The sequence below is a fragment of the Crocuta crocuta genome, unplaced genomic scaffold, assembly GCF_008692635.1.
Source record: "Crocuta crocuta isolate KB4526 unplaced genomic scaffold, BGI_CrCroc_1.0 scaffold235, whole genome shotgun sequence".
Lineage (NCBI taxonomy): Eukaryota > Metazoa > Chordata > Mammalia > Carnivora > Hyaenidae > Crocuta > Crocuta crocuta.
This window is the reverse complement of record NW_027531285.1, coordinates 10343910-10355711: the sequence shown is the minus strand read 5'-3', so window position 1 is coordinate 10355711 and position 11802 is coordinate 10343910. Positions and strand designations below refer to the sequence as shown.

Genomic DNA, 11802 nt, shown 5'->3' with positions numbered 1-11802 from the left:
GGGGAAGAAGGACAGTGTATGTAAGATTGTGGGGAAATAATTAAAAGTTCTCTTTGGTACGTGTTAGGGATGAGATGCCTGTCAAATAATGAGGGAGACATGGATATATAAACTGGAATTCTGGAATAAGATCAGACAAGGCTGCAGTTCCTCATTTAGAACCCACCAGAAATGTATGAGGTAGACCTGTTGCCAGCTGAAGTAGTGTGCCCTCCTAACTCGCGCAGAGTGTAAGCAGCAGGCAGGGCACTTGAACCCAGCACACCGACTACAACACCTTCCTGCTTGCCACCACACGGTGAATGGTTCCCAGTTGTAGTTTCTGTCGTCCTCTGTTTCCTATGGTACACGTTTCCCTGTGCCAGCTGTAGAAATTGTTTCGAAGGTCAGTCATGCTGTACCTACTGATTATAAACGGCATTGGGTCTACTTGCAGCCCCATAGAAGAACAGAAGAGAAGAGGAGCCAGGGAAACATGGCGGACATCCCGTCCGGCTGCAGCCTTCCTTTGGCAGCTTCAGGGCAGTTAACTATCATATAACAAGACCATTAGTAACTAGTTTTTGCTCTTCTTACAGAAAAGGAGTATTTCAGCTTGAAATACATAATTCAGAGTTATCCCTCATAAAAGCACAGATGTGAAAAGAGCCAACTCCTTCCCTTTCATTTCACATGTCAGATGTTCATAGGTTGCAGTGAGTACTCATTCATAATGGCTTATAGATGAAAGGTACTACATCTCTTGTATTTGATGACTGCAGGAAGGGAACAGCTGTAGCTGTAGACTAAGGCATGAGCTTTCTTCTAAAGGGGTGTGTGGGGGGGTGCACCCTTTTAAAACTACACACACATATAAATATATGCTGATTTGAAATAACCTTCTTTTGGGGCGCCTGGGTGGCTTAGTCGGTTAAGCGTCCGACTTTCGCTTAGGTCGTGATCTCGCGGTTCGTGGGTTCGGGCCCCGCGTCGGGCTCTGTGCTGACTGCCAGCTCGGAGCCTGGAGCCTGTTTCAGTCTGTGACTCCCTCTCTCTCTGACCCTCCCCTGCTCACGCTGTCTCTCTCTCTCTCTCTCTCTCCTAAGAATTAAAAAAAAAATAAAATAAAAATTTTGAAATAACCTTCTTTTCCCATTTTATTCTAGGGATGATGATTCTTCTTGCTTCTCACCTAAGTTGAATAAGCACCTCGTGCACTTTAATCTCCTGTCGTGCCATCAGGCTGACTGAAAACAGTGTTTTGAAATCTCAGCTATAAAGACATCCCGCCAAAGTCTCCATCTTGCCTTAACAATGTTCCAGAGACTGAATAAAATGTTTGTGGGTGAAGTCAATACTTCTTCCAACCAAGAACCAGAATTTAGTGAGAAAGAAGATGATGAATGGATTCTTGTTGACTTCATAGGTAAGGTATTCTCAGCTGTTAATCATCACAGCAAAAATGGACATTCTTGCATCTCGGTTTCCGCATAAGTAAACCAGTAACTCTAAAGATTTTGAAGCCTTAAGAGTAAATAACAAGAATTTGTCTAAAATAATTGCAGGAAACATCCTGTGCCAGATAACCAGTCAGTGAAATTGACTGACGTCAGATCTTCCAGTTTTGCAACTCTCCTACCCTGCTCAGATCAGATGCACTTTAATAGGAAATCCTTGTAACCCACATTGCTCATCTTGTTTACTCAGTAGGATAGAAAAACCCTCTCCTGCAAAGCCACTGTCATGCATCTGATGCAATGATACGCCACACATACACGTGCACTAGGTGCTCGGAAATTACTTTATAATCATTGAGTGAATGTAAATGGTTTTGTGTCTAACACAAATGAAAGGAGAAGTGTGAACATCAGCTAACAGTATCATCTCTTCTTTTTCTGTGCTCTCAATCTGATATCATTGTGAAACCCGTCCTCCCGTGGGACTTCACCAACGTCTGTGGACTGTGATGCAGACACTTGCACTGGTTTCTCAGCAGCAGAAGACGAAGAAGAAGACCTCAGTGAAGAGTCCCCTACTGAGCACCCTTCAGTCTTTTCCTGTTTACCTGCATCTCTTGAGTGCTTGGCTGATCCAAGCGATTCCTGCTTCCTCCAATTTGAGTCCTGTCCCATGGAGGAGAGCTGGTTTATCACCCCTCCCCCGTGTTTTACTGCAGGTGGATTAACCACTATCAAGGTGGAAACCAGCCCTATGGAAAACCTTCTCATCGAACATCCCAGCATGTCTGTCTATGCTGTGCATAACTCCTGCCCAGCTGTCGGTGAGGCCAGCTGTGGGACTGATGACTTTCATAACCCAAGTAGCCCCAGGTACGTTGTAAGTGCAGCCGACCCTTCAACAACGTGAGTTTGAACTGCATGGGTCTATGTATACACAGAGTTGTTGTTGTGTTTGTTTGTTTGTTTTATGAACACGGTACAGTACCATAAATGTATTTTCTGTTCCTTATGGTTTTCTTAACATTTTCTTTTCTCTGGCTTACTTTATTGTAAACACACAGTAGATAATACATATAACATGCAAAATATGTGTTAATTGGCTGTTATATTATTGGGAAGCTTCCCAGTCAGCAGTAGGCTATTAGCAGTTAAGTTTTGGGGGAGTCCAAAGTTATACATGGATTTTGAACTGCACAGGGGTTGGCGTCCCCAACCCCTGAATTGTTCAGGGGTCAACTGTATTTTATTCTGTCCACAGGCAGTCTGTTTGGCATGCATTTTGTTTGTTTCTACTACAACTCAAAGCTAATTTTTTAGAAGATACAGAGTAATGTTAGAGATTTATGAAGGCAGGTGCATAGTGCACAAGGTAGTGAATGGTATTAAAATAATGTGTTCATTTTACATTTTCAAAAACATTCATTAGAACACAGCCCCATTATATAATACAGAACTGTTGCATTTATAGCACTCTGCTGGTGACCTGAAAGAAAAGGCTGCCATTTCTGCTAAGTGTCTTAGAATATAACTCTGGCACTTTATACACGGAGTTATTTGGTATATCAAATTCAACAAGAATAGTATATTTTAAAATAAAACTCTTATTTTTGTCCAAGTGGTCTTAGCTGGGTGGCATCAAATGGCACTTAACCTCGAAAACCTGGCACATCTCAAGCATGAGTTGTTTTCCGTCTTCCAGAGGAAAGACTTCATACCCAAAAGATATTTTCTTGTTATGTGGAGTTGCCAAGGGATCTGAAAGCCTCTGTTTGAATGGCAGATGGGTTGAGGGCCTGGAAAGGTTCAGGGAGCGCGGACCTGGTCAGTAAAGATTGATAGGTTCCCAAACAAACTTACAGAACTTCTGTGACCTCTGTCCAGCGAACATGAATTTCCAGATTGCTTCCACCTGCTAAAATAAAGCCCACGGCCTTGTTAATCAGCTCACAGTCTGGCTAATCATGATGCATGTTAGTGGGATGTACCTAACATTCTCATGTTAGTGGGAATGTTTTGATGATGTTGGCACTGACTTAATTCCCTAAATACCTGACAAGGCTACAGGTGAATTGGAATCTTTGGAGCAGTTCAGAATGTTCCTGAAGTTAGTCCTGCAATCCAAAGGGCCTCTTTTTAGATTGTCCAGGCTCTAACTTGACTAACTGGATCATTGTATATATCTTCTACTATTTCCTGTTTGCCAGATATAAACAAAACCCAGGCAGCTCATTAATTTAACTTTGCTGCACTCACAAGTCTTAATATTGCAGATGATCTTGTCATCTTCTATGAGGATAAACCTATCCTTTACCAAATTGAAAAATAATTTGCTTATATAGTTACCCAGGCTTTATACTGGGTAAGATCTTTGATGGGAAATGTTACTTTAACTGGCACTTTGTTCAATGCTGTAAGTTTATCAAGAAATCCGTGTCTCGGGCATTTCAACAAAAATTTAAAATAAAATTTTTTAGACATGGTATTGATTAAATTGCCATATAGTCTATTCAAATTAATTTCTTCAATTCTTAGAAATCCTTCCCACCTGATTCTGATCTCACCTCTGTGGAAGTCCACTCAAGAGTTTGCCATGATTAATAGTCACTGTAAACTTACTAGCATTTGTATATTTACTTCTCAGTGTTTAAAGCATGTGTGAATGTATATATAGCACTTTGGAAATAACGTTACTACAGAAACAGTACATGTGCATTGCAGAAAATTAGACAGTGCAAATATGTAAAAATTAAAAATTTTTAAACAGACACTTTTACTACCTAGAGATGAATACTGTTAACACCCTAGAGTGTATCCTTCCAGATGTTTTTCTCTGTCTTCCCACTTTACCCTAAATGGGATCCAGTTGTATATACTTGGGTAATCTGCTTCTTTAGGCAATGGTCTCCACCTTTTTTTTTTCCCTGAGTAAAATTTCATTTCATCTACTACCCAAACCATACCGTGTTTTCTGCACCAGAGCCCAGAATATTTCACCTAGTTTGTCCAGATAGGCATCCATTCCTAGACCATGCGCTGCATCTAGTTGTGTGTCTGCGGTTTTGATGCAGTCATTGTGTTCATTGTTTATGTCTTGTTTGCTTTTATATCTTGTTATATGTTTTGGTATAACATATAGGAAAAATTTAGGAAAGTTAAACAAATACATACTTTGCCATATATAATATAGGATCAAAAGAACACCCTTAACTTTATATGAATTCCTTCTGAACATAGGAAAGTACTGCAAATTATCTTAGTTTTATAATAACTAAATCTTTTTAACATCTTTATTTCTGGATTTCAAATTCTTATTTACAAAAGCCCACTAAATTCAAGATGGATTAGGTGTTACCAACATTAGGATAGCTATGTAGGAAAATATCTATATTTTCTGAGCAGGAAATAAATCATGTCTTTCAGAAGTTAGATTGCTTCCATCCTGTCTGTCCTTGGGGACATTGCATAAAGCTTGTAAGAGTAAGGTGCTTCATAATTACAATAGATGGGTTTCAGAGTGTATGTTTTATTGCATTTTGACCTTTATAAGTATTGTTTATGAAGGTTTATGTGCTATCATAATCTCAAGTAATACATGTGCCTTTAATGACCCATAGTAAACCAGTTTTAATACAGAAAATGCACCATATCCTGACAGTAAAATTAAATAGCATTTTAAATCTTACTAGTGATTTAATAGTTCACCATTTAACATTTGTAGGGCCAGGAAAAGCTGCTTATAAGACTCACTGGCACAGAGTAAGTATATTCCCTTTGAGACTGTGTGATATGTGTTATCAGTCTGAGCAGGAAGGCTAAGGACTCAGAATGCCCACCTTTTAAAAACTGCTATCTTTATATTAACTTCTTTCTATTAGTTTCTTAATGTGACCCCCTTTAGTTCTATTTTTTTAATCTTAAAAAGATAAGTGTTTTCCTCTGATAATTATAGGCACAATTTATAACTGCCCTTGATATGAAAAATAATCTTAAAACTCTTCGTGTTATGTGTTAATATAGTTTACATCTATCCTAGTGGATTAGATTTTAATATATAAGATAACGATCCTGTGGTTTGTAGCCAGATCTTAAGATGTGTTCTCCACAGGTCTTTGTAACATTTCTATGTAAATGCCATTCCAAACTGTGCCCTGTTGTGATATTAATTTTTAATAAGCAGATAGTTTTTTATCTATAAGAATGTTGAGTTTTCTTATGTATATTTCTATCACATAGAGACCTGCAGCTCGTTTCCTAGGACAGTTACTTAGAGGCGGAAAATGTGTGTGGAGGTGCACTTAGACTAGTACACCAGGGTCAGCCTGCTTCGTAACAGTGTTTGGAGTTAAGACCTGTATTCGAACCCTGGCTGTATGAAATAATAATTGTGACCTTAACATCGCCGAGCCCCAGCTTCCTGACCCGTAAAATTTGAGAATGAAAATACTTTTTAAGATTATGGCAAGAATTAAAAGCATTATGTTTGCAAATACAGATATTCAATAAATGTTAGTTTCCCTCACAGAAAAGCTTATGCGTTTGCTGCATAATTGAAATTCACTCCAAATGTAAAGCACTTTTTTAAAAAATACAGTCTACTGAATTCCTCCCCTGTGGAATATATGGCCTGTTTCTGTGAAAAGGTGGCTTCGCCTTTCTATCATTATCATTCATTGCGGTCACAAAATATAAACTTGTCTGCCAGCCATCAGACAGTAAGATGTCTTTCAAGCACAAACAAATCAGTGTGGAAAATTGAATCATTAAGTAGCTTTTTCAAGTTCCTGAATAACATACTCTGCTATTGAGTGCATCCCCGTGTTTTTCTGTTTCAGAGTGGAAGCTCAAGATGAAATGGGGCAACACATTCATTGCTATGTTACAGCTCTTGCTGCTCATACGGCTTTTCTGGAACAACCCAAGAGCTTTCGCCCTTCCCAGTGGATAAAAGAACATAGTGAGAGACAGTCTTTAAACAGAAATAGCCTTCGTCGCCAAAATCTTACCAGGGACTGCCACTCTAGGCAAGTCAAGCACAGTGGCTGGGCCGTCCATCAGCCCTGCCCACGTCAGTATAATTACTAAGAATTTCAAGGTTGATTGGTTTCTCTTGGTTTGTACAGATGTGTGTGGGTGTGTGTGTACGGACAGTGAAGATGCTGTTTCTTTACAGCCAACTGATGACCAATCACATAGTTTTATCAATGTGTTTAGACACTATCTTGAAAACCAGATTTACATGCTGTGTATCACATAATGCCTTGCTTTTAACATTTACTTTTTTGTAAAATTTTCAGAATATTTTCCGAAACATATCAATACAATTACAGTGTTTGGGTGTTTTGGGATGTCTTTAAATCTATTAAGGTGTATGAGTTAGCATTCTAAAGACATTTCTTCCCAAGTACGAGAATAGGCATCTTTCAACGTCATTTTATTTTGTATTAATCAATATTTTGAGTAAGCAAAAATTTATTCTCAGGGTCAGCCATACACTTTATTGACCAGTACTTGATAATCTTTTCTGTATATAACGAATACATTTTTACACACTAACATGAGCATTAACAGGTGATAGTTGCCATGGATATAATGGAATTATGGCTGAACTTTCTCTTGGAAGAAAACTTGATATATTTCTGTGTGTACAGGTTTTGTTTTGTTTTGTTTTGTTTTGTTTTTTTCCAGACTAGCCATACAGTTCATTTTGGAATTCAGGTACATTGAGTGTTAGTAAACAGTGCTTTCAGTAATTCCGATGTGACTGTGTGACGTGGTACAGAGACATTACAAGGATCGCGGGACAGAAGCACTGTCACACGTAGAGGGAGTCCGTCAGATCTGTGAAACTGTGTTCGGGAAAATGTATGTCTCCACCTAACCCACTATTTGACTTGTTTGGATTCTTTCCTGCCGGCTCTGCCCACTTGGCACCTCGCGTCAGCTGTAAATTCAGAAGTACTTGTCCAGGCACTTTAGTGACTTCTTATTTATAATTGTCCAAGGGCAAAGAGGTAGGCTTTGTATTTCTGATACAGTGACGGAGCCTCTGGCGTGGAGCCTGCCCTGCCGAGTGGCAAGCGAGGCTGAGGAGGAATTCCTGGTGACAGCTTGTCATAGCATCTAGATGAAGAGTGACGGTTGGCTTCCTTGAGTTCTCTCTCTCTCTCTCTCTTTTTTTTTTTCCTAACTCAGGCTTCAGGCAGAATCTTTAACCACTTTGGCCTCTCTTTCCTCCACCAATAGGGGAGAAGTAATATTTACCTCCCTCGCGGTTGTTGTGAGGACCATGTACTGATTGAAGTGGGCTGTCCAGAACTGAACCTTGTGTGAAATTCCAGGGGCCTCTCTACTGAATCTGATGGTGGGGGTAGGGCCCGCGCACTTCTCCTGCCACAGCTGTTCTTCATAGTGTTGGTGCTAATGAGGCCAGGGTTCAGGGTTCGATTCACATGGAGGCCAGTTAACACAGAGAAAATCTATTTCTTACCTCTAGCCAGTCACTTTATCGTTTTAGCAGTTGTGATGGGTTTTGCTGAGCCATCCACATTCACCAGTTTCCTCTCAGACTAAACTAAACATGGACAATCCAAAGCACATTCTACTGACAGACAGTAGTATCACCTTTGTAATCAAATAGCTTCTTTTTCCGACGCCTCTGCAACCCTAATTAAGTAAATACATGTCTATCCAAGGTTTTCAAGGGAAAAAGCATATAGTTATGTGAAGTATTATATTTTCCAATAGCCCTGTAGCAGCTGGATGCAGGGAACTACGGGAGACTTTTCAGGTGAGGAGCTATGCTCTTTCCTGACCAGGGCTGGGAAGTCTGGAGGCGGAAGAGGTCACATGGCATCGTCAGATGGCGGTGGGAGGTGGTTCTTCCGCTGGCTGTGATGAAGTGCCAGGAATGTCTCTTTAGGACAAGAGTCTAGATCCCCTGCTCTCCTTATTCCCTTTCCATTTCAACTACCCCTTTATTTATTTGATTTCTACTTAGGGGCCAAGTCTGTAAAGTTTTGTCAAATTGAGCTAGAAGTTATTTTGTTACTATTTGTGTTTACGAGAGAGTCGAGATGTGAGGTAGAGTTTTCATGAAGGTGTGTATGTTTTACACCATGTCTGTCTCTAGGGCCATATGTTGGTAACTTGAAAATAGACCAGCTAAATGTTTCCTGGATGTAAGCCTCTGAGTACACGGGGGTCTCTTTTTTCATATATTACATGCAAGTTGTTAGTACCTCACAAGCTACAGTAGTTCAGCCATGAGAATTTGTTTGGCAGCGTGAACAGATTTGTGTATAAAAGAGCAAAGGTCTTTTTTTTAATATTATTTTTTTCAAATTTCCGAATACCTGAAATACATCTACATCTCTGTCGGTTACTGACTTTTTGTTTGCCTTCTCTGGACCTAGTTTTTTATGGCTTACACCTGGAAAACAAATACTTTCGGTCCTAGGGATGTGTTTTTTAGGATTATCATGCCATCTGCCCTATCATACTGTGGTTTCTGTATCAGTATTGAAGGTTTCTGCCCAACATTGGCACATGTTAGATTGGAAGAAAGTGGTTCTGTAATTCATTTGAAGTTCTTGGTCATTAGAGGTTTGTTAGCACCTCCCACGTGTACTGCAAGGATGATTTTGACCGGTTAAGTATTCTTTGAAACATGGCCATAATGCAATTTATTATATAAGTGAATTATTATTTTTGCTCTTGTAAATAGTAGTGGTTTACAGTGTGCTTCAGTGCATATTTCTTAAAAACTCAAGCAGTGAGAAATCAGGCCCCTATGAATTTAGTGCTCTGTTTCTACACTGATAACATATAGGATGTTACCTGGAAAGAGTCTGAAGTACGCGGTGCACAAGAAATGCTTCATGGGTGAGTGAGCCCCTCAGTTTCTATGATGCACCGTGTTTCTCAAAGTTTGTGTTTCTGTTAATAAAGCATTTTATAATGTATATTCTATGTTTATTACTTTTTCTTTCTCCACTAATTATGTATTGCACTGTGAGTTGAAGATTAGCCCCGCATTATTTATCTTCTGTGGCAGTGTCTTTACATGGCTGGGCAGGTGGGGGGATTTTGTACAGAAAGGTTCACAGCGACTGGATTTTTTACTTTCTCCTCCTGTGCGCTTTTTCTACATTAATTTCCTGTACATTCTTCCAGTTCCCGTGCAGACTGTTCCTGTTTACATACCTTCTCTGTTTTATCAGTACTTTGATTCTAGTGAGAACGCAGTTTGCTTAAAACTTGAGAGGGCCTGTTGTTTTTCCTTCTCACATCTGTGGAGTACACTGGTTTGTTATCTTTACATCTTCATTGAATCTGAGTGTCTTTGCTATTCCTCATCGTCCTCAAGGAAATATATGGTCTTTCTATACTCTTCAGAAAAAAAGAACAAAAAAGTGTATCTTTCTTATTCTGATTTGCTTTCACTTGGAAACAAACAAAAAAATGAAGGACTCCAGCTAGAAGATAGGCATCTAAGTTTAAATAGATTAGTGGAGAAAGTTTAAGAGTTTCCAAGTATCTTTGTTTTTAGAATCAGTTAATAGACGGCTCCTTGTACTGGAGATACTAACATATGTTTGTAATGTTACCTTAAAACTGTCTTCATTTTATAAGGCCCATTCATGCTGGCTAAATTCTTCTAGAAGTTGGGCTGTTCTCATGGATGGCTTCGCTGTCATCAGCCGTGTTCATGGATTATAAATGGCATCCTTATCTACTTATTTGAATGCTGAAATTTTTATATGAAATGCTTTATTTAGAAAACCAACCTAATACAGTGGTGTCAGCCTTGGCCATGTACCAATGTCACTTGAAATATGACACCAATTACAATGGTTTGAGATGGAGAAAGAGGGACTGGAAAGCCTACGCATGAAGAGATCTTTTTCTATTTGCAACAGTATCCTTTGTGGGGGGAGGAGTGGTTAGTAGTCAGAGGAAGGCAGCTTAAGTGGATATTTTGTTATCATTTAGAATTTTCCTTACAATATATTTTTTTAATTGTATAATTATTAAATGCCCCATTTTGCTCTGTATTTGCCTGAAGTTTTAGTATTTGTTTTCTAGATGGACTTCTAAAAACCAAATCAGTACTTGGGGAGTTAGATGTGTGTGTATCTAAGTTTGATGTGTATGAGTGGTTTTGCTTGCTTTTTGGTTGTGTTTTCCTCCAGAGGTTTGGAACTTTAATCAATAATTGTGTGTTACTATTTTTTTTTTTAAGTGGCTTGGGTTTTTGTCTCAAGTAAAATTGTGAACACATTTGCTTTTCAAGGACAGGGCATCAGTTATAGAGACTGAAGAGTATTGTAGATTGTACTATGTGCCTTCTCCATGTATTGAACACAAATTTTTCTCAACTTGAAAACTCAAAAGGGACATTTGGTTAGATTACATACTGTACATCATCTATGCATAAATGGCAGCTTGTTTTCTTGAGCCACTATCTAAATTTTTTTCTGTTTTTATAGAAATTTTTATACTGAATGGTTCATAGATGGTCAGTTTTATACACAGACTAAACAATACAGCACTTTGCCAAAAATAAGTGTAGCATTGCTTAAACATTGTGTATTAACACCAGTTCTTTGTAATTGGGTTCAGTGGTGCATTTTGCACTACTTGGAGTTAAGGTTTTTAATTTGTCAGTAAATAAAATGTTCTTTAACTTCACATTCGTCAGATTCTCTTATTTTATCTTTATGGTCATCAGCCTTCAAACTAGATACAACTGAATTAAATTACTTGATGTTTAGTTTTACTTGTGTTTACTATGTACTGTAAATATTGTTTTTAAAACTTACGTAAAATTAGTGTGTTAAACTTTTTCACCTGAGATGCATGAACATTAAGTAAACATGAATTTGAGAATGATACTTTTTCCTTCCGACCGATCTATGTTTAAAAAAAAAGAAAAAGAGGGGCGCCTGGGTGGCTTAGTCGGTTAAGCGTCCGACTTTTGCTTAGGTCATGATCTCGCGGTTCATGGGTTCGAGCCCCGCGTCGGGCTCTGTGCTGACTGCCAGCTCAGAGCCTGGAGCCTGTTTCACAGTCTGTCACTCCCTCTCTCTCTGACCCTCCCCTGCTCACGCTGTCTCTCTCTCTCCTAGAAATAAATAAAACATAAAAGAAAAATAATTTTAAAAAGTTTATTTATTTTGAGAGAGAGAGAGCATGAGCAGGGGAGGGGCAGAGAGAGAGAGACACACACACACAGAATCCAAAGCAGGCTCCAGGATCCAAGTTGTGAGCACAGAGCCCTACATGGGGCTCAAACCCAGAAACTGTGAGATCATGACCTGAGCCGAAGTCCAACACTCAACCAACTGAGCCACCCAGGTGTCCC

The 11802-nt window shown here is 39.1% G+C and overlaps 1 protein-coding gene across 2 annotated transcripts; it reads left to right on the top strand.

Annotated features, from left to right (window-relative positions):
• Positions 1 to 1151: 1151 nt before the first annotated feature.
• On the top strand, positions 1152 to 11129 carry TP53INP1 (tumor protein p53 inducible nuclear protein 1). Of its 2 annotated transcripts, XM_077771222.1 has the most exons (4): positions 1152 to 1405; positions 1952 to 2309; positions 5158 to 5195; positions 6272 to 6361. In XM_077771222.1, exons 1-3 carry the CDS (start codon positions 1294 to 1296, stop codon positions 5177 to 5179), a joined length of 492 nt encoding a protein of 163 aa, XP_077627348.1. In that variant the 5' UTR covers positions 1152 to 1293; the 3' UTR covers positions 5180 to 5195; positions 6272 to 6361. The 2 variants fall into 2 exon arrangements, with proteins under 2 accessions (XP_077627348.1, XP_077627347.1); XM_077771221.1 differs by lacking the exon at positions 5158 to 5195 and having other exon boundaries at positions 6272 to 11129.
• Positions 11130 to 11802: the final 673 nt, after the last annotated feature.